Raw genomic sequence first — 23,954 nt, 5'->3', positions numbered from 1 at the left:
CACTCTTTTTTTTACTTCAGAAATAAAATTCGATTTGTTCTACAGATAAGTCTATCACATATATTAACAAAAATATTGTTGGTTTAAAAGATCCGCATAATTATAATAATATCTGATTTATGAATAAAGCTCTTACATTATTAACATTAGCATAACTCATATGCGAAAATCTATATATTATTTTACATGAATAAGATATTGCATGAAAATTTCTATAATGTCACTCACTGGATGACATTCTTTGAGTTGTTATTCACTGATAGAAAAGATTTCAAATAGTAATAATTATATAATAATTTTGCATTATAATATATGTTAAATATATGTGAACCAAAAGACCCTTATGTTTAATGTCTAAAAAGCAATTACATGAACCACCAATATCACAAGTTTGAAAGGCTATTATTACCCAATTTGATATTCTCATGTTAAGGATGTGAATGAAAAAAGTTACTAAGTGAAAAAGGATGATAAGATACTGAAATATAAATCTCTAATTTCTTAATTGAGAATGAAATTTTGCATCAAACTAGTTGTAGTGCTACACTACAACAAAATTGTATCCTTCTCTTCTGTCATTCGCCCATAATTCAATTTTTGACTACTCGTCGAACATAAGACTACTTGAGATTTCTCTTATTTTATTGAAAAGCTTGCTAATGTTGTCCTATGGCAATGGTGTTTTAGATACTCAGATGGTGGTAAAATCTCCTGATAAGTTAAAAAATTGGTGAAATCACGAATTTGATGAGTTAGAGAGAAGTAAGGTAACAATGATAATAGGGTTTATTACGTCGAAAACGATTTCTCGATTTCGATTCTAATTCTTCAGTCAGTTATATGCCGAAGATGTCTTTGGTTCTCCTTGAGCTTGAAGCTTCTCTTTGACTAGGCTCGTGTTGGTTTTGCTACTGCTTGTGGTGGAGTTTAACTTAAAAAGCTTGAAATCCAACACATTATGTTAGAGCTTAACTTGAAAAAACTTGAATCCCAATACACTATGTAATAGTTTCATGGAGTTTGAGAAAAGTACAAAAGATGAAAAGTTGGGTCTCTGTGCCTAAGTTGGGCTTTTTTATCTAAATTTTATTTGGCTAACTTTCAATGACTTTTAAACCTATGAATATTTTTCAATTGCATGCTTAAAATATGGTTATTGTTGAATTTTATCCATATTATTTCAAGGGTTGAAAAACGGGGCAAGTGCACAAATAGTCATTTTAGTAACTGTTTAGACATAGCCAAAGTTTATAGATTTCTGTAAGTTTAACCACCTTAATATAAACACAGATTCACGCAAGCAAACTTCAAATATATTCCTAAATTCAAACACGTATATCTGAACTACTAAACATTCCTTTTGGCGACCCTGTTGTTGTGCTCACATATGGTGTTTGGGACAACTGCCTGGTATTCATCCGAAGAAGAAATTTGACATTCAATATTACATGAATCTGTTTGTGTTGAACTTGACCCTAAGTTTTCTCTGTATTTATTTATTTGTTTGTTTGTTTTTTATTTAGAAAGTGACTGTATGGGTCAAAATCTGCTTTCATTAAGATTTGACACGAAGTGGCATCGTGGAAAGCGATATGGCCGAGGTCGATTAGTAGAAAACGGGACTTGTAGCGGAAGAGTCAATAACGACCGAGGTCGAGTATGAAGGGCAGTACTAACTGTTAGTTTTCGTAGTAGAATATTCTCTTGAATATTTTATGGTGTCCATACTTTTAGGATTGATTGAGGAATGCCCCATATAAATAGAAAAGGAGATAGTGGGGGGGGGGGAGAAAAAGGGGACACACAACCTTTGTAAGACTGACACTCTCTCTGAATAAAAGACAACTATTACGTTTCTAAAGAGATTGGATGATCCATTATTCCACACTTTTTCTGTTAGATCCGAAAAAAATCTTAACATTGTAGTACTGGTATTTCATTCATCATTGTCAGAAAGAAGAATCATCCACTTCATTCAATATTGGTTGAATCATTCTCTTTATTTACTTTAATGTCATTTGTTGTTATTTATTACTCAATATTCCCCCATCATCAAGGATCTTGGACCATTGAACACACACTGCATTTATTCTTCTCTCAATATTACTCTTGCGTTATCTGTGTCAATCAATCATAGATCTAAAGTTATTATCATCAACTAAGTTTAGCCTTTCGTTTTATTAAATTGCTTTTCTTGGTAAAACAGTGACGATCCAGGAACTAAGTTTGACTTTTATTCAACTTGCTTCGCTATTGCCTTGAGCACACTTATAAAAACCCACCTTTATTTGTGTTTAAACTATGGGTTGATTCTGAAGGAGGTGGAGAAGAGAGGAACAGAAAGACCGACACTCTCTCTGAATAAAAGACAACTATTACGTTTCTAAAGAGATTGGATGATCCATTATTCCATACTTTTTCTGTTAGATCCGAAAAAAATCTTAACATTGTAGTACTGGTATTTCATTCATCATTGTCAGAAAGAAGAATCATCCACTTCATTCAATATTGGTTGAATCATTCTCTTTATTTACTTTAATGTCATTTGTTGTTATTTATTACTCAATATTCCCCCATCATCAAGGATCTTGGACCATTGAACACACACTGCATTTATTCTTCTCTCAATATTGCTCTTGCGTTATCTGTGTCAATCAATCATAGATCTAAAGTTATTATCATCAACTAAGTTTAGCCTTTCGTTTTATTAAATTGCTTTTCTTGGTAAAACAGTGACTATCCAGGAACTAAGTTTGACTTTTATTCAACTTGCTTCGCTATTGCCTTGAGCACACTTATAAAAACCCACCTTTATTTGTGTTTAAACTATGGGTTGATTCTGAAGGAGGCGGAGAAGAGAGGAACAGACAGACTTTTGTCTGAAATTTATCAACACTAACTATAAGTTTGATAATTTTTATATAAAAAAAACTGAATATTACTTAAAACTGACTATCTGATGCAATTCCTACGGGTTAAACTTAGCTGACGGAGGTGTGGCTGGGTTTGAGTTGGTTTTCTACTCACAACAGAATCCTTTGTTCTTCCTCAACCCTTCCCTTCTCTATCTTTTCCTTTTACCTTCAAAGAAAGAAGAACTAACCCATTTAACATGGAACTTAAGGTAACGTAAATATCTAACAAGTTGTGATTTCTTTAATGAGCTATTACGATGGAAATATTATCCCGGAACGAAACAATTCATGCAAACTTCGCAATGCCCTGACAGCATGAAATGCAATTATATTTCAACTATTGCAAATTGAGGGCAAGCTCCCATAATAACAGCGAAATATTAGCCTCGAGCTAAGGCTGTTCTTTGACATGGAAATGATATATATCTACAGGAAGACTGAGAGTAAAACTTTGCTTATCAAGGTGAATTTGCAGCAGACATGCTGCTACAAGCTTCTATGCCAATGCACCACACTCGACTTCTGCTTGGTGTTGCAGTTACCGAACTGATCTTTGATTCAGCAGACTCAATGTCTATATCAGAGGCATTGGTGTGGCGAGAATCACAAGATCGTTCATCAGCTTTATTCATCTGATCAATCAATGAATGCCTCACACGACTAGGTGTAGGACTATCTGACAATCCCGGAATTCTTATGCCAGGAAGGTGGCATGCAGCCGCGGGTGAATTAGGATTGCTCAAGATGTCTTCTTGAAGAATTTCTCCTATCCTAGTCAGGATGCAGAATGCCAAGTTCAAGAGAACCCGAGAGTATGCTTCAAGAATTGAACGCCCGACATCCTACAATTATTACAACAGAAGAACAAAACAATCAAAAGCTCATTGAGCACCGCATACACACCTCATAGCACTAGGAAGATACAGTATATGCTAAAAGTCTAAAACAACTCATGCGGTATAACTATCCCTCTCCAGTAATTGTGGTGGACAAGTATATATTATTGTTTGCTTGGAACATTTAAAGACCCTAAGTAGAAAGCAACATGACAAAAACTAGGTCTTGTAGATTGGTAATATGGCAATGTTTCTGACCTTCCAGACCTGTACTGCCCGACCAACTACTGTAAGAACAGAATGGAAGGATAAGAAACGACTCAACATGCATACTAGAAAGCTATTTCAACTGAAAGATTCTAGTTTGTTTTTACAAAGAAAAAGATTAGAGAGAATGGTTCCCTCATCTGAGAACTGCCACTCACATTTTATTCCTTCCCACTAAGAAAAAAGTTTTGAGAATCTCAAGAACCGAAACAAGAATGCAGAGGTGAGTGTATCACAACGCTTACCTCTCCATATTAATTAGCATATCTTATGGATGTAGCTAGTGAGATATAATTTTTACCTTGCCATATTGGATCTTTGTGACATTGAGGAATGTCTGAGGAAGGTTTGGATATTTAATCTTGAGCTGCAGCAGAAGAGTTTCCGCTCTGCTCAATGATACCTCTATCTTGTCTAGTTCAGATATCGGATCTTTTATGAAAGACCAAGATGTCCGTGCTGGAGATTTTCCACCAGCATGTTCTGCTATTTTTTCTTTCCAGGCAAGTATTGCTGTTTCCAACCTGTTAACAGCTTCAAGGGCATTGTGTTCAGATCTTATGTTAAGGGACACGAACATCGCCTCCACAGATGTTGATTCTGCCGTTAGGATCCTGTAAAGTTCCTCCCCTAGACTTGTCCTGCCAGACTGTTAGTGAATTGATCTTGTTACTTGTTTCTTATAAACAAAGAAATATATAGTTAAATAATAGCTTTAGTGACATAGCTAACTTACCTTTGGAAGTGCATCTTTAATGATTGTTGGAACAGGCATTTCAGACAAGACGTTTTCGTTGATAGCTTTAGCTGCTTTAAATATTTGATTCACCAATTTACCCTGATTCAACAATTTATCTCTTTCAGGGTCAGAGAGCCCAGATATGGGCACCTGGGGTGAGGGAAGCCACCACCTTTTGCTCTGCCCAGCACTTCTGCTTCTTCCTTCTGCTCGGCTACCCACTTCCATGTACCAAAACTCAGTATTAACCATTGAATCCAGAGCTTCCTAGGCATTTCAAGAAATGATATTCAGAAATAGAACCAAATTGATGCTAAAAGGAAATAGCCCACTTTTCTAGGATTAAAGAGACCACCTACAAGAAGCATGGAGTCCAACTTCTGAAGAGCTGGAAGATTCATATGGATGTCCGCACGAGCTTTTGGAGTCATGATCTGCTCGAACAGCAAGTGGAACTTAGCATAAAAATTTTACTGCAATGAAATACATTTAGTGAATGGCTAAAAGTCACAGATACCTCCAATTTCTGGCCATTAGAACCATTTTGTTTAGCAGGAACCAACTCAATCATATGGTTTGTAGGAGAGAGCAACCAATCCATTTCTCTCCTCCATTTCCTCTTCCTATCCTCCGCAAGTGGCTCCAATTTCCAGAGCTCTCCAAACACTGATGCTGCAAATCCAGTAACAGTATAATCAGGATAAAAAGGTAGCAGCAAAGTGGAAAAACAGAATAAGTAGAATGATTTCTAAGCTCCATGCAAATCTTTTATGTTCCTTGACGCTTTCCAAATACTTTTGGTTGTGTATTCTCAATACTAATTATTATTTATTCTCATCAACATAAGTTCTTGTCTGCTGCATCCACACCATAAGAACCTAAAACTGTGACTAGACACAGCTCATAAATCCTTAATCAGATTTCAGATTGTAAAATTAGTTCTAGTTAAACTTGACCAAAACCAAGTTAAGATGCTAGAGTATTGAATCTTCATGATTTTATAGCTATTTCATATTTTGGCTGCTGAAAAATCGTTTTACCGAAGGAAGTTCTAGCTGCTTAGTATTAGAGAGCTATTTTACCGGCCTGTTAGACTTTTTAGTTGTAACATAATCAAAGAGGTATGCTAGGGGAATAGTAGTGAACAAAACCAAATTAGTAATCTATACTACCTGCAAGATTTGTAATGGCATTTGACAGTGCTAATGCAGTGGAAATCCCCTTGCTTCCTCCAGTCACATCTTCCCCAAGTAACAATTTTGCAAATTTTTCTTTCATTGTTTCCACATCTGAAAAGTGGGTTGTATAAGCAGATTTTTCTTTTACATAGTAATGTTGCGGGCTTGCTGAGAAATCCCACTCATCATCCCTCTTCATTGTTGTCCAGTGAGAAGAGAAAGATCCATAAACATTGTTGCTCGAACTGCTGCTTGAGTCATCATCGTCCAAGGAATCTGTAATACCTCCGTCACCTCTGCTAGTGATACTTTGATTGTCATACGGCTGACTGTTCAAAATACAGCTTTCAAGGCCATCATATGTTGTAATTTCTGAGTGTTCCATTAATTTTAGTAGTTAAATTAGTAGTCAGATGGAGGGAAGGGTAAAGGATAATCCAAGAAAAAATACTTAATAATAAAATGTAATGAGAAAAGAATGTTCTAGGGGGCATGATGCTTAAGATGTTGACTACAAGACAGAAGAATAAATAGAATGACCACAAGAACATGCACAATTCATACGGCTTTTAACTAAAGACTTGCAGAAGATTTAAAAAATTAAGCATCTTAAATATGCAATTTGACTGTTATACAGCATGATGTTGCACAAACATGACACTACCACCATATTTAATTTGCATGTATGTGGATGTTCATATCTTTATCAGTGCAAACTTTTTTCTTTGTTAAAGATGGGAGAAATAAAAAAATGATCAGCGCAATGAACAAATAAAGATGATTAGATGTGTGTATCAGTTAGCTATACATTTCTTTTAGAAATAAGGGTTGCTCAAAGCTGATTACACTCAAATTAGTAGAAACAAAAGCCAGGAACTGAAAAGAGAGTTGCCGACGTAGAAGTTGATACAAACCGGACTTGTAAGTTCAAAATATCCCTAACTAATGCTGGGGCCCACCTAAAACTGTCTATCAACTGGTAAAAGTATATTTTTTAAACCTTTGGCAATTTCAAGCCATTGATTCCCAGCATTTGGTTTGTTAATTTACTGAGATTAATAAGCATCCACCAAATAACTAAGATGGTAATGTCCTGATTCTAGAAACATTTTCTTCACAAAAGTCAAAGAAACATGTAACAAGCGAGGTGGTCAGTAAATGTCTGATTCACAATCTAAATTTTAGCATTCACTAATATAAACTTTGGCATCTACCCATGATTTTGTGCTAAACCATCCGTAAAGTGACTAAAGATATTATTATCTTTATTAACTATATATGTTGCAAAATCACCAAGCAGAGCACAAAAGGAAATAACCACATTTTGTTGATGCACAAATGTGATTGGTGCATTTCTTTTTCCTTCTCACAAAAAAAAGCGCCAATCACATCGGTGCATCCAGCACATTTAAATATTTATTGAGGAGCTCTAAAAATGCAGTAAACTCCCTCTTCGTGTGCAATCAGATGCATTGGATTGGGCGTGTACACACAAGATATCCTCTAATGTATGCAGCTCAAGTCAACTAAGTAACTTCAACAACATGAAATGCAATTGCTGAATATAGTACTTGGCATTTATTCGGTCATCTACAGTTCTTTTTTAGTAGGTAAAGGTTCTGTTTTTTACAGTTATCTGAAAGAAGCAATAAAAACTGTAGGGCAACACAAAGAGTCAAATTAATATCCTAGAATGGGAGGATAGCATGGTCACAACCTTCCCAGTACCCTGACACAAACGTGAAGTAATTGAATATGTCATGGTCAAAATGCATATGCTTTAAAATGGAGGGCCATAGGAACAGAGCATTAATGCAACAGGACCCAGTACCCAGACCTTCTTTACTACTGCTCTTTCATATCAATGCCAAGTCCCTTTAGACCCCCAAAATATGGGGAAATACCTACAATGATCTCCACAAATTTTTCTAAGGCGTGGACAATCTCTGGTCCTTGTAGCAAAATTGTAGAGAATGGCTCTTAGTACATGCCTAATTTATAGCTTTAGGTCTCTTTAATTTTCTTTTGAAATGCAGCATTTTAACGATTAATCCATGTGTTAAGTTCATTACCAACAAATAGAAAACACAACAAAGTTTCTTTACTCCATTTTGTATGACCCACTCACCACACCTGTAAAATAACCCAACAGAGAAAACACTAGAGATTGTTGGGCAACACTTTGTGGAACTTTTAACGGCCAACCGACATTATGAGGCAAATTCAAGATTTGAACTTTATGGGTTCGGAATGCCACTGAACCCACTACTGCCAAAACCCATACCTTCCCTTGTAAATCCGCCCCCATTTTAACAACTATACCTCAATCAAAATCAAGTTAGGAACATATCTAAGTAGTAAAACTTTGAGACTCTACAAGATCATAAGAGAGATAAGCTTACTCTCATTTTCATCAAAGTCAATGCTAATCTCTCTATCTCTTGTACAGCAGGCAAGTCTCCTCCTCATGAGTACCATTTTTACCAATCTTAACAAAGGATTATCTCTAAAATTGCTGCTCAACAACCACCTGAACCATCCAACCAACAGTGAAAATGTTAGACAAAGTTCAATTTGACAAAAATTGGCAAAATACAATTAATGCAACTGTTAACATTTTGAAAAAGACAAGAAGAAAAGGATTTAATACCCTCACTGTCATTATTATGGTGATTTGGAGTAAAAGCTACCTCTAATCTTATCCCCATAAAGAAGTTATGAAAATGAAGGCACTTGAATGTTTATAAACTCACAATTCACCAAACCCTTTATCAAAATTTGCTCCTCTATTTCCAAAGCTAGGAAATTGATTGATATACACACCCATTTAAGAACTTTAGTGAAACTGATTATTTTGATGACTTAATTAGTTACATGTTGCACTCAACAAGTCAATTTCAGCTAACTTCATAATCCAGCTTCCCAACCTAGTCTGGCCAAAAAGGACAAAAATAAAAAAGTAACGGATCCAAAAACCAATCAAATCAGAATATCATATGGTCCATAAGCATAAAAGATTTGTTATGAGTGGGCCCCGTTTCCTAAGGCTCCGATTTGACTCAGAGCTCAAAACTTTCTCAAAATCTGTGAGGCCATCATGGTCACTGGGCTCGAGTCTTGAAATATAAAATCAGAAAAAAAAAAAAAGGAACCCACCTTTTCTACTACTTTACAAATAGTTCATCATTGTGTTAAAGAAAAAAAAATTTAAAATAGGGGAAAAAGATAAACTTTTTGCGCAATAAAAAATTCGCTTTGGTGATGAAAAAGTCAGAAAAAAAATTTAGGATCCTGTCAGAAGCTTCAGATTTATTTTTAAGGGGATTTTTCATAGATTCTCAAATATCAACACAGAAAATCAGAATAATGCAAAGAAAAAAGAAATTGAAGAAAGCTAGAAAATTTGAAGCTCATTGCATCTAAAAACAAACAGGCAAGGCAAAGCAAATATTAAGCCCCCCCCCCCCCCCCACACACACACGCGCACACCTCACACGTTGGCCACCGACAAATTTGGAGTTGATTTTGGAATTTGGTGTGCTTTGTGCAAAACAAACACCCCATAAGGATAAGCAAAAAGAAAATATAGTAGTAATCTTTTAGCTTTTTTTCTTTTGTGGAAAAAAAGGAAAGGAAGAAAAAGGAAAATGAGAAAAGCTGGAAATGAAGAATGCATAGAAACAGAAGAAAAGGGAAAGCAATGGGGAGTGATAACAAGAACAGACCTTTATTTGATCAGAAAAAAGGATGACATTCAGAAACAGCTGCATTTATCTTTAGATTCTTAGTACTGAGAAGAAAGATGATTTTTTTTTGTCTGGTGAAATGGTGGGAATATAAAGAGGGGAAAAGAATGCAGAAAAGACAAGATTGGAGGAGGAAGAAAAGAAAGGAAATGAGTGAGGGAGGGTATTAAAAGTATCTACAGAAAGTAGTAGACCAGTAGTAGTAGACAGAGAGAGTGAGACGGGGAGCGGGTAGAGAGAATATCGTATAGTCTTAGACCCATTTGTGTTAATCAATTTAAAAAGTATTTTTTGAGCCATAATTTTTGTTTGGTCAAACTTTAAAAAAATATTTTTTAAATTACAAATAATGACATAAAAAAATTTACTTAATAGTTAATATTATATAATTAGATAAATAATTATAAATATTTATTATTAAAGTACTAATTAAGTTTTTCAAATATTTAAATAAAATTAAAAAGTAGATGATTCAAATATATTAAAAATTTATTTAACAAATATGAAAGTTAGCCCTAAAAGTCATTACATATTATTTAATAGTATATATATATCATTTTGTCAAGGGTATTTTTGGAAGAATAAAAATTCAAAACTGCTTCTGCGTCTGCTTCTACTTATAGGGAGAAGCTTCTTTTTTCTTCTTCTCAAAAATTGCTTCTGCTTCTCCCCAAAAGTATTCTCTCAAAACTTGGTCAAACACTTCAAGTTAGAAAAAAAAATATTTTTGAGAAAAAAATAATTTTGACCCTGAAGAAGATTGGCCGGGTTATTAGTCCAATACCGTATTGAAACCTCACTAATTCGAATTTGCATTATGTATAATTCGTTAAAGATGGGTGCGTTCCTTACCAACTATTTATTATTTCCATGAGTTGAATCCAAATCGATATTACCCAACTCATCATAATCCTTAATAAACATGTGTTACCCACTTCATTACAACTTTTTGGTTGAGATTAGGCACATGATTGAACTGAGGTTTAAGATATTGATTTGACTTATACATTATTAATAATGATAATAAAAAATAGTAATAAGGTAGTAGTTAAAAGTAGATTGATAGAAAAAATAATTTGTCAAAGATTAAAAGTTGAAGAGTTTAGTTCATTTAAAATAATGTATTGTATATTGAAACAGAGAGTAATATGGAGTCAGAATTGACCTACTCAAGGTTTATCTTGAACAAAAGGAACTAGTCATACTAGGACACATGTAACTCTTGTTGTAAATATTAACAACCTGACGATTTTCTATTCCGGAAAAACATTTTAATATTTAATTGCCTTTCAAAAAAGATAATTAAGTGATTAATTTTTTATCCAACTTAGATGCCGCAATACTAATGCCTTAGAACTTATGCATTAACATTTATAGTAAAACAGAAATACTACTAGTAATGCATTAGCACTGACGTTTCTACTACTAATAAAAAAACTAGTACAAATTATTTTTTTGGACTATTGCAACCATTATTTAATTTCCACTCATCTTATGTGGCTAGCTATTTTGACATGGACTCTTCAGAACTATCAACAATAGGAAGAGTCCCAATAATTCACAAAGGCAACATTTTGTTTGCTGGTTAGCGAATAATGTTTTACGGACTTACCTGTAGCTTGGTGATAATTCAAAGACTAACATTTCCTTCCTTTTGACATAAATCCCCTTTGGTTAGTAATTCAATCCTTTTGAACCTTCCATTTATCTAAAAGAATCACAAGGAATTGCCAAAAAGTCATAAAACTAGAATTATTGTTTACCCGTAAAACAGTACAGTTAAATTTATACGTGATTTCTAGATAAGTGAATTAATTTGATACTGAAATAATAAGATAATCGAATAATTATGCAATACTTAGCCTTAAGATATAGATGAAACATCAGAAGCAACAGTTCCAGGAACAGGATTTTCAGGCACAACAACAGCGAAATCAAAAAGTAAGAAGATACGATTGTATTGAGCTTTGTATAAAATGTAGTGTAAGTTTGCTAGAAAATTCGTATCCTTTATAATGATAACTAAGTTCACTATTTATAGGTATGAAGGAGGTCTTAGGATTGTGCCATTCTTTAATGTCAATTATGAGGGGCATTCATGAAGATGTAATGGTGAACATAAATGTCAAATTCCCTGTAACGAGTAATTGCTCTTAATGCCATGAAATATTCCCTATTAAATGCTACCGGGCGAAGAGCATTTATCATATCTTTATGAGTGTTATTCTTTCCGGTGACAAACAAAACAGTTGCCTTTGATCTTTGGCCATCCTCCCATCTTGGGTTCCACATGTCCCTTTTTTGGACGGCCACGTGTCATAGCATATTTTAACCTATATAGTTAGTCCCCCTGCTTTCCGGTAACATAACTTTGTGTTACCGAAAAGTTGGTAAAAATACTCTTTTGGCGAAAATTACTATAATTCCCTCTGAAGGCTTCTGACAGTTGATTAGGCACATGTCTTGTCACGACTTAAAATCCATTAAAGGTCGTGATAGCGCATAACACCACTGTCAGGTAAGCCAACAACAAAAGTTTAACTTAATTATTCTTTTTAGCATTTTGAAATTGAAATTTTCCTTCAATTAAATAATCAGAAATAAAACTTACAGAGTAAATAATAATATTTTCCCAACTACAATACTGAACCACTCATAAGTACCCCCCAAAATCCGGTGTCACAAGTGCATGAGCATCAACTAGGAAGTAAAATAAAATACAGCACCTGTCCGGAATACAAATTAGACAGGAAAAATACAAATAACCCTGGAGGAGACTCTGCTGGTTGCAGGTCGTAACTTGAAATGCAGCTCGCGGCAAGTCCCCGCATCATCCGTGCCTCCGTGCCCAAAAGTTATACCTTAGTCAATTCTTCCAATTTAAAGTTTCCGAAATTAGAATTTTCTCTCCAAATTAACTCCGAATTTCAATTCTGACCACACGTACAAGACATAATACCCGAAGTGAAGCTACTCATGGCCTCAAACCGCCGAATGACGCGCTGGAGCTCCAAACGATCGGTCGGATCGTTACATTCTCTACTACTTAAATATACGTTCATCCTCGAACGTGCTAAGAACTGCTCCAGAGTTTGCTGAAATCATTGTTTTAACCCCTTGAGCACCTATCCATGCTACCACAACCCAGTTGAGAACATTAGCTCGAGACAGTCTGAAGATTCCTTCGTTTATTTAGTCAAAAAGCCTTAGAGTGAGATCTCAACATCCGAAATTCCATACCATGCCTATTTCCAGCATACGAACACCGTATCAATCATTACACATTGTACCAAACATGATTGTATACCTTTACTGAATTCACACCATGCACCGCATAATTCACATGACCATAATAATGTCCTCTGATAATAATAGCCAAAATTTCACGAATCTGATGCCCACAACGTACCTTATAACATATATAAGTCATGTTCCAACTCTTGCGACGCTGCCATGACAGAAGAGATGTGTAGAAATTCATAACCAACTGCCAAGTCAACAAATCATCGAGTCTCTCCTCTTGACAAGAACCATCACCTCATTATGAACCAAATAACGATATTTGCTCTTTAATATGCTGCATATAAATCTGATCGCACTGATCCCAGGTCCAATAATCTTGTCTTCCCCAGTACAAGATACTTACGTAATAAGCCACCTCAGACACTTCCAAAAGTCTCGTATGATGCCATAAGGTGCCAACAAACTACAAACTCGAATGTGATACATAAGGAAACTAACTCTGGAAAGAGCTACTCTACCCACGTAACTAGTTAAACAACCGAAAGGATGTTATGAACCTTCCTCAGAAAGTGAGAAACATAGCACACAAGAATAGATATGGGGAATTGTACTCAACATAACGTTGTTGCGGCGTACAACCCGATCCATACATGATACTCGTGGCGGCGTGCCATCCGATCGAAACAATATCTCTGTGGCGGCGTGCCACCCGATCCACACATAATAATAAATAGGGAAATACCCATCAAGCCAGAAATGTGTATACCTACGAAATACCCGAATATCAATCACGAGCACGCGAAGTGCATAATACAAATCCTGGGGAGACAGATAGCGTCATACGCTACAAAACTCAAGTACGACTAAGGTGCGATGAATGACATGCATCTCGAGAACCATCCTGCTCATATAACACCGCAAGCTACAACGGATCACAACACATGTGCGAATAATCAAGCCGCCTCATAACCCACACGGCACAATAGAGTATTACATGAAATAAGTGACGACGAAAATAACATCCAACGCCCGAACGCTCCTCATAAGGAATTTTATGCTGAATGAACACACCCAGGCTGGTGTAGAGTACACATCCATATCGGACCAGTCAACGGACCTCAAACTGATTCTGATCATACCATGTTTGGGCAAATAACCTCTCAAGGATCCACAACGGCCTCTTTCCCATGACACACATGAACAATCATCAAATCCTGAACAAACTTCCACAATCCACAACTAATTGAACAGAGCGCCCTTCAGGCATAAATTCTCACATTAGCGATAGTACCACAATCTCCATACTTAGTTCCAATCTTTAATCAATCAAGTGACTATATGTCACACTTATATAATCCTCCCGTGGGATACACTCTCACGGCCTTCCGCACCAGGTAGCAAGTTTGCACATCCATACCACCGGACATACTAATTTCGTAAAGCAAACCAAGGATCCGCAAATCAGCACACAAAGCCTCTTACACATGACACTGATCTCAGGTGACGCTGAAGACAATACCAGCTTACTCTAAACATCTAAATTTTTTCATGCTCATCCGAGCTCGTGACATTCTTGTCAACACCAAACTGCAACCTTGATCCTCAACTTCAAATTCCCAAGTCACTCACTGCACCTAACATGCCAATACGTGAGAGTATAAGAATTTCATCATAACTCCTCAACCACTAATAGAGTAAACATCCTGTCATATAGCAACCTTTTACTCAACTCATTTTAGGAGAACCATTGCAACACGTGACCGAATTCTCATAACCGCAGAAAATACAACCCCAAGTAGTGGTCTAAACCACAATGACTCTTCCGGGATCCATCTACACATAACAGGCCATAATAATTCGAATGCCTCCAAGTAAAATCAATTTACGGCAGTCGTCAAGCCTTGCATGTACCGCCACCAATCACATGTATAACTTAACATGCTGAAGGAACTGATCATTGCCATCATCATGCCGATTCAACCATTACTAACCTGCTCATATGAGATAACCCACCAGTGGAAATTTCCATGCCAACATCTTCCAACGACGTTGCTACGGGTACAATTACTATGAAATCAATAAATCATTCTGAGCCCATGCTCCTCCACCAGCTGTGCAAGTCCGTTCACTCCCCATTGACATCAACTACAGGTACGACAATACATTCCAATCTGAAGTCATGTTGCATCCCGCTTCATATCAACCAACTCCTTCTTATCGTATCTAATCTTCCTCAGTATAGTAGCCAATATTCCAAATTAGTCCGTAGACCTAGTCGCTGTCCACCATAAATCCCAAATCTCTCTAAATTTTCCCTAAGGCGTGCAACTATCCTACCTTAGAACCCATATGCTACTCTGCCACTTTCCCACTTTGGTCAAACCCTCTCCTTTAAGCAACTACCCGACTCATGTTTCTTACATCTAGCCTTCTAGAAATTTAACCACCGCAAGACGTCTCCCACATGTCCTTCCTCATCCTTCGCTGCACAGTTGTTGCCTTAAATCAAAAATCCATCTCTGTAGCACCTGGATCAATAAATCGCTACCAACTTTAAACTTCCCCGAAGAAGATCATCTTTCTCTAGCCATCAACACTAGGAATACCGATTCGATTCTGAACCACTGCATACCGCGATTTCTGACACCCGCTTCCCCGACACCATTTCAAGACACCTCGCCCTAAAGGCGAATTGAAGAAAACCATAATACCGGCAAACATAGCACATTCAACAAGGATAATGTCACCACATCACAAATGAAAATTCCACCACGCTCGAAAATACCAAGTATCGTTACTCCATCAACCCAAATATGAACATTCTTAGTACGATTGTCTTTCCTCCGCTGGAAATAAAACAGTGAACCTCTGAATCATGCATTGAGAAAAAACTCTTTTCAAATCATTCACTGCCCCTACACATAGACAGGTATCGTACCATTACTTTAATACTGTGCGATAACAACTCATGAACATCATAGCAATTGGTGCATAGCCCCAAAACCATCAGAAATACAGCTAGTGAGCTGAAATAACAGAACATCCTTCCGCAAGGCGACGACATTAACCCAATCGAATACGCAGGGAGAAACATCATGCACCACCTCTGCAGTCCCATTAAAATTCTTCGATTCCCAATTGATAACAAGCGCTTCACGTAGCATGAGATTGAATAGGAAAGAAATGAAGGCATAAGCCTCAAAGGAATCAAATCGCATGAAGAGGAATCAAGAAGGGAAGTGCTCCTAACAGTCCAGTAGCCTCTCAAAGATAAGTACAGACGTCTCTGTACCGATCCGCAAGACTCTACTAGACTTTCTCATGACTCGTGGCTCTCAGCATCAGCCCTTTTTTGTGAGGGCTTTGATAAGTATTTGCGCAAGTTTGCTTTTTCCATTCTTTCGTATACGACTTCAGGTTTATCTTTCCCTGAAGGTTTTTCGTGAGGGCCCTCTTATAAGTATACGACTTCTGGAACCAATACTTTAACGTGAAGGTTTTTATAGAGAGGGCCCTCTTATATTTACAATGTTCTTGAAAAGGACGTCTCATGTTCATTACGACACTAGCATTTGAAGTACCTGTTTAACTTTCAAATGGCAAAGTTAATTCATCGTTTAGACAAGAAACAAGATAAAAACAAGAGGATTTGATTTTATTCCTTCTATTTTCAAAAAATACATAAGCATTTGTTATGCTGAAAAAAATTGCCATTACTTATGGCTAACTTGTACAACTTGTTTCTATGGGGTTGGCCGTGCAGTCCCCGGTCCCGGTGATGCAATTATATTTCCGTTTTTTTGTTTCTCGGTCGACGTGAAAGTCATTGTTTTTGTATCCTCATATCATTCCCCCCTCTAGTGTTCGAATGTGAAGAGTGCAAATTGGAACACTTGAAGTCTTTTATCTTCGAAGATTCCACTAATGCATTGCTAGATAATCCTCTAGTGGTTTGTACTCGTGAACGATTAGGTAATCTTTGCTCAATAGCAAACTTAACTTTCCGGTGGGAATTTGCTATAGAGCAAAAGATTATATAACCATACCCAAGTGGATATTTGCTTATGCGCCTTGTTATTAAAGGTTTTATTGATGTTGTCTACATAGTATGCTTTCTGTTGCTGCCTCGTTAAAAACCTTGCCAAAAGACCCAATTGGGACAAAAATTGAACGAAGGAAAAAAGAGTGCAGCATATACTTTTTGATCGTATAGTGTTCATCACCAATAATATATTTTGAGGTGTGCCACGTTCCAATTCCTGGGTAACTTTTCTCCATTTTAGTTTTCCAACTCGTATGAACCTTTTCCGGTGATAGCTGAAACTCGGTATGTGCCTTCTCACGTTGGACCTAGCTTCCCCGCGTTGAGCTCCTGGGTGTTTTGAGTTACTTTCCTTAGAACCAAGTCTCCTACTTGAAATAAAGGAGGTTGGCTCTTCGATTATAATACCGCTCCATCCTCTGCTTTTGAGCTACCATTATTACATGCGGCAAGTCCCTACGTTCATCGAGCAGTTCCAAGTTGACTAACATTGCTTCATTGTTCGATTCTTCTTCTGCCTGGAAATATCTCAAGGTGGTCTCCCATACTTCCATCAGGATTAAATCTTCTGCACCGTACACGAGGGAAAAAGGGGTTTCCCATGTGCTTGACTTGGCCGTAGTTCGGTATGCCCATAGAACTCCGGGTAATTCCTCGGGCCAGTTACCTTTAGTTGCTTCCAACCTTTTCTTGAGGTTTTGAATAATTACCTTATTCGTTAACTCCGCTTGACCGTTTGCACTCGGATGATAGGGTGAAGATGTGATCCTCTTTATTTTTAAATCTTGGAGGAACTTTGTAATTTTTGCGTTGATAAACTGTGGCACATTGTCGCATGCTATCTCTTTTGGTATTCCGAACTAGCAAATTATATTTTCCCACAAGAAATCCACCGCCTCGCATTCTCCGATCTTTTGATAAGGACCTGCTTCTACCCACTTGGAAAAATAGTCAGTCAAAATTAAAAGAAATCCTACTTTTTCGGGAGCCAGTGGCAGCGGTTCGATGATGTCCATTCCCCTTTTCATGAACGATCACGGGGACAAAACCAAATGTAAGAGTTTTGCCGGTTGATGCACCAGTGGTGTGTAGGGTTGACACTTATCACATTTTCGTATGAAGTCTTTGGCAACTTGTTCCATGCAGAGACAATAATATCCTGCCCTTACTAACTTCACCACTAAGGAATATGCGCCCGAGTGGTTGCCGCATATCCCTTCGTGAACCTCTCTCATGACATAGTTTGCTTCGGATGTCCCTAAGCAAGGGGCCAGCGGGCCTTGAAAAGATTTTTTATACAATTGGCCTCTCTTGAAGCTATATCATGCTGCTTTGGTGCGTAGCGCCCAGGATAGTTTGGGGTCTTTAGGTAGCTTCCCGTGTTCGAGATAATCGATGATTTCATTTGATTTCATTCCTCCAGTCCCAGACCAGATTAGTCAAATTTACCTCATAGTAACCATCTGTATCCAGGACTGAGTTCATCAGTTGTACTACCGTCTCGTACTCCGATCCCTTTATTTCCGTCAATGATCCTAGGTTTGCCAATGCGTCTGCTTCTACGTTTTCTTCCCTTGGTATATGAGTAATTGACCACTCCCAGAATCGCGCCAACAGAGCCTGAACCTTTACCATGTATTGCTGCATGCACTCCTCTTTGGTCTCGAAGATCCCGTAGACTTGATTTACCACCAGTTGTGAGTTGCGTTTGATTTTGATGACCTCAAAGTCAAGTCCCGATGCCAATTTGAGCTCTGCAATCAAAGCTTTATCTCTTCTTTGTTGTTAGTTAAATGGATCGTCCTAATGGCTTGCCTTGGGTTTTCCTCGAAGGCGTAGTTAAGACTATACCGAGCACAGACCTTTTTACGTTGGGAGCTCCGTCCGTAAATAAGGTCCAAACCTCTGATGTCGATTTCGACACCATTACTGCCTCCTTGGTTTCAAGAGGAAATAATTTCGGGCTTAAATCGGCCACGAAGTCAGCCAAGACTTGCGACTTAATTGCAGTCCTTAGTTTATATTCTATGTCAAATTCACTCATTTCGACGGCCCATTTGGCCAATCTACCAGAGAGCTCGGGTTTGTAGAGGATGTTCTGCAAAAGGGAAAGTAGTCACCACGGCTATCGGGTGGCATTGGAAGTAGGGACTCAGCTTCCGAGCGGAGACTACGAGAGCTAAGGCCAATTTTTCCAAATGTGGGTAACGAGTTTTTGCTCCCGTTAAAATTTTACTAACATAATAAATGGGAGATTGCGTACCTTCGTCCTCTAGGACTAAAACTGCACATACCGCAACTTCTGAGACCGCGAGATAAACCAGAAACGTTTCACCTTCTTTTGGTTTTAAAAGCAATTGAGGGTTTGACAAGTACTTCTTTAAATCCCTCAAAGCATGATGGAACTCCTGGATCCATTTGAAATTATTTTTCTTTTTGAGCAGTCTGAAAAAACGATGATACTTTTCTGATGACCGGGAAATGAACCTGCTCAAAGCTGCCAATCTCCCCGTAAGCCTTTGGACTTCCTTCACGTTTGATAGTTGGTCCGGAATATTTTCTACGACATTGATCTTATCAGGGTTTACCTCAATTCCCCTTTGTGATACCAGAAATCCCAGAAACTTACCAGAGCTAACCCCGAACGCGCATTTCTTAGCATTAAGTTTCATATTATGCTTTCTTAGGATGTCGAAAGTTTCTTGCAGATGTTTAAGATGATCACCTGCATTTAAAGACTTAATGAGCATATCATCTATATAAACTTCCATAGTTTTTCCTATTTGATTTTCAAATATTTTGTTCACGAGCCATTGATAAGTGGCTCCGGCATTTTTCAACCCGAAGGGCATCACATTATAGCAATATATACCGAAATTCATTATAAACGAAGTCTTTTCCTGATCCTCCGGGTTCATCATAATTTGGTTATATCTGGAATAAGCATCGAGGAAACTCATTAACTCGTGCCCGGCCATGGCATCAATTATTTGATTGATGTTTGGCAGTTGGAACGAGTCTTTCGGGCACGCCTTGTTAAGATCTTTATAATCTACACACATGCTAAACTTATTGTTCTTCTTAGGAACTACTACTACATTGGCTAGCCAGTCTAGATGTCTTACCGCTCATATCGAGCCTATATTAAATAAGCGGGTTACCTCTTCTTTGACGAATTTATTCTTGGCTTCGACAATCGGGCATTTCTTTTGTCTTACGAGGTATGCTGGGCTACCTCTGTCAGGATACCTGTTATATCCTCATGCGATCATGCAAAACAATCAGCATTATATTTAAGGAATTTAATAAAGTCAGACATGAGTTCTAGGTGCAGTCCTATCCCCAAGTGGAATTTTCTTTCTAGGAATTTTTCGAACAATACCACTTACTCCAGCACTTCCGTTATGGACTTCGTTGCATCAGTCTCTTCTGGAAATTGGAAATATCTTGGCACCTGATAATATTCCGACGCCTCTGCTCCCGAGCTAACTTCATCTAGTTCGGGAGTAGGTGTCGGTCCCTGTAATTACTATGCCGCATGTTCCTTTACTTTGCTACTGTAGACAGAAATTGAATTCATCTCCCTTGCCACCGGTTGATCACCCGTTATCTGTTTAATTCCTTCGGGCATTGAAAACTTTAGCAATTGATGATACGTTGATGGTATAGCTTTCATCTCGTGTAACCATGGCCTTTCCAAAATGATGTTGTATCCCATATCACCATTTATTACTTCGAAAATAGTGGTTTTCATTACTCCGTTAGCATTCATAAGTAATAAAATTTCTCCCCGAGTTGTCACACTTGCGAGGTTGAATCCGGCGAGGAGCTTTGTGGCCAGAATAATACTTCTGGTGAGTTTAGCTTGCTCCAATACTCTCCATTGTATGATATTAGCCGAGCTCCCTGGATCCACTAGAACACGTTTAATCTTAAAATCTAGCACATTTAAAGAAATTACCAGTGCGTTGGTGTGTGGTAGCAGCAATCCATCTGCGTCCTCCTCCATAAAAGTGATATTGTCTTCCCGAAACCTTTTGCTATGCGTTATCGATACTTTCATCTTCTTTGCTGCTGAAAAGGTGACCCTGTTAATCTCGTTCCCTCCGAAGATCATGTTGATTGTTTGATGTGGGGGATCTTCTCCTGCTTTCGAGGGTTCCGCGTTGTCCCGGTTACGACCATAATTGTTCTTAGCTCAGTCACTCAAGAATTCTCTGAGGTGACCATTTTTCAATAATATTGCCACTTCTTCCCGGAGGTGTCGACAGTCCCATGTCTGGTGGCCATTCGTCTCATAGTATTCACACCACAAGTTGGGATCCCTCTAGCTAGGATCAGATCTCATTGATTTTGGGAACCTTGCTTCTTTGATGTTTCACATGGCCGATACCAACTACACTATACTGACATTAAAGTTGTATTCCGATAACTTGGGGTAAGAAGGATCCCGCGATCCTGACGCTTCTTTATCCTGCAATCATTGATTGTTCCGATCGCGATCAGTCCACCTATCAACGACGAACTTGTCTATTGTCCAGAAACCTCTATTGTGGCCTTCGGTCCGTTCGTAGGGAAACAATCGACCACTCGAAGTCCGTTTGTCCGCGTCATAAGCATCTTTTGATTTTTCTCTGTTCTTTTCTCGTCCTTTGGTCGACGATAGAAAACCAACCTGATCATCTTCGATTCTTATTTTTTTATTTGTACCGGTTATGTACATCCACCCAGGTCATTGCTTGAAACTCGAGTACGCTTTTCTTCAATTTTCGGGAAGCATCTGAACTCCTCAGATTCAATCCCTTGGTGAATGCTTCAGTCGCCCATTAATCCGGGATAGCCGGGAGCAACATTCTCTCCTTCTGGAATCGGGTAATGAACTCTCGTAGCAGCTCAGACTCTCCTTGCGCAATCCAGAATATGTCGGCCTTTCGGGACTGTACTTTTCTAGCCCCGGCATGAGCATTGATGAAAGAATCTGCGAGCATTTCAAATGAGTCTATGGAATGCTCGGGTAACAACGAATACCACGTCAAGGCTCCACTCGTGAGGGTTTCTCCAAATTTCTTCAGCAGCACAGATTCAAATTCGTGAGGAGTTAAATCATTTTCCTTTATCGTCATTGTGTAGGTGGTAATATGCTCATGGGGGTCTGAAGTTTCATCATAATTTGGCATTTCAGGCATTTTGAACCACTTTGGGATTAACTCTAGTGTCGTACTTGGCTTGTATGGCAATTGAGTATACTTTTTCGAGTCTGAACCTTTCAGTACTGGTGGCGCGCCCGGGATCTGGTCCTTGCAGGCGTTTACTTCCCTCATGAACCGTAAAAGTTCATTCTTGAAAGGATCATTCTCGTTGTTGAGGCCGGATCCATTCCCCCGTCCCATCGGAGCCAATTTCACCTCCGGGAGTGTTGTTGTCGACCATTCGCATTGTTTGATTCGTGGGAACCCCGGGAGGAATCAGATCTCGTATGTTTGCGTTATTTGAAGCTCCCGACAGCGCCTGCTTCTACTCCATCATAACTTTATCCTGTCGCGTGTGGTGGTCTAGAATGATCGCTTGTTGCTCTTGCAAGACTCTTACCGCGTCAACGACATGTTCATCATTAGTATCATCGGGAGTGGTCTCCCGAATATATCAGGGATATTGCCTATCATGCACCGGCGTAGCATCATTCCCCTCATTATGGGTGTCACTGATTGAGTCCTCGAAATGAGGTTGATCCCATCGAATCTCGGGGTTGTGCATGTCATTAACAGTGTTATCTGCCATTTCTTATGATTTTTTTTTTCTAAGACAAAATAATCAAAATACGTTAGTAAAAAAGGCAAGGATCAATTAAATTATATGGATGTCTAGGCCCCACGGTAGGCACCAAACTATTTACCCATAAAATGGTACAGTTGAATTTATACGTAATTTTTAGACAAGTGAATTAATTTGATCCTGAAATAATAAAATAATCGAAGAATTATGAAATACTTAGCCTTAAGATATAAATGAAACAGCAGAAGCAACAGTTCCGAGAACATGATTTCCGGGTACAACAACCGCAAAATCAAAAAGTAAGAAGATAAGATTATATTGAGCTTTGTATAGATGTAGTGAAAGTTTGCCAGAAAATTCGTGTCTTTTACAATGATAACTGAGTTCACTATTTGTAGCTATGAAGGAGGTCCTAGGATTGTGCCCTTCTTTAATGTCAATTATGAGAGGCATTGATGAAGATGTAATGGTAAACATAAATGCCAAATTTTCTGTAATGGGTAATTGCTCTTAATGCCATGAAATATTCCCTATTAAATGCTATCAGGCGAAGAGTATTTATCACATCTTTATGAGCGTTATTCTTTTCGGTGACAAATGAAACAGTTGCCTTCGGTCTTTGGCCATCCCCCGTCTTGAATTCCACGTGTCCCTTTTTTGGACGACCATGTGTCGTATCATATTTTACCCTATATAATTGTAAATCCTAATTATTGTTGAACATGCTTTTCGTCTCTATGTACCATCACAAGATTAAAGAAAGAATCTCGTCCAATTTATTAAGAGTCGAGATGGAGTAAGATACATGGACTAACATTCATATAAGTGTGTTTTCATATATACTCATTTTTTGGGCCACCATTAAAGTTATACCCGTATCGCACAAAAAGTTGTAAGGTATACTCGCTCGGATTTAAAATAGTTTAATCTCTTCAATGCAACTTGAGAAATCAAATCTGAAATTCTTCTATCTTTCAAATGCAACTTCAGAAATACAAATCTTAAGTAGTTCAATCTATTGAATGCAACTTCAGATTTCGAATCTTAATTTCTGAAATAAAAACTTGTTCTTCAAATTTTAACAATCCAATACACGATCGAATGCTCAAATCTACTCCAAATGAGCTCAAATTTGAAATATAACTTTCAATTATCATAAAGAACAAATCTCAGTCATCAAATTGTCAAAATAACAACAAATTTAACAAACTTATTT

General features: G+C 37.8%; 1 protein-coding gene across 3 annotated transcripts; it reads right to left on the bottom strand.

Annotated features, from left to right (window-relative positions):
• Positions 1–3,211: 3,211 nt before the first annotated feature.
• On the bottom strand, positions 3,212–9,931 carry LOC107804457 (rop guanine nucleotide exchange factor 14-like). 3 transcript variants are annotated; one of them, XM_016628358.2, is made up of 8 exons: positions 9,661–9,931; positions 8,338–8,465; positions 5,930–6,307; positions 5,275–5,429; positions 5,117–5,191; positions 4,755–5,024; positions 4,320–4,667; positions 3,212–3,757 (listed from the first exon to the last, which is right to left on the bottom strand). In XM_016628358.2, the coding sequence occupies exons 2-8, from the start codon at positions 8,411–8,413 to the stop codon at positions 3,374–3,376; spliced, it is 1,686 nt and encodes a 561-aa protein (XP_016483844.1). In that variant the 5' UTR covers positions 8,414–8,465; positions 9,661–9,931; the 3' UTR covers positions 3,212–3,373. The 3 variants fall into 3 exon arrangements, with proteins under 3 accessions (XP_016483844.1, XP_016483845.1, XP_016483846.1); XM_016628359.2 differs by lacking the exon at positions 9,661–9,931 and adding an exon at positions 8,586–8,899; XM_016628360.2 differs by lacking the exon at positions 9,661–9,931 and adding an exon at positions 8,626–8,729.
• Between the last annotated feature and the right edge of the window lie 14,023 nt (positions 9,932–23,954).

The sequence above is a fragment of the Nicotiana tabacum genome, chromosome 23 (genome assembly GCF_000715075.1).
Source record: "Nicotiana tabacum cultivar K326 chromosome 23, ASM71507v2, whole genome shotgun sequence".
In the NCBI taxonomy this organism is placed as follows: Eukaryota; Viridiplantae; Streptophyta; class Magnoliopsida; order Solanales; family Solanaceae; genus Nicotiana; species Nicotiana tabacum.
This window is presented reverse-complemented; position numbering and strand designations above follow the sequence as displayed.

Coding starts and splice junctions, on each gene's coding strand:
- LOC107804457 (XM_016628358.2), bottom strand. CDS start 8,413: ATGGTACTCATGAGGAGGAGACTTGCCTGCTGTACAAGAGATAGAGAG. Junction 5,192..5,274: donor CTAATGGCCAGAAATTGGAG/GTATCTGTGACT, acceptor CTGTTCGAGCAG/ATCATGACTCCAAAAGCTCG. Junction 4,668..4,754: donor TTAAAGATGCACTTCCAAAG/GTAAGTTAGCTA, acceptor ATTCACTAACAG/TCTGGCAGGACAAGTCTAGG.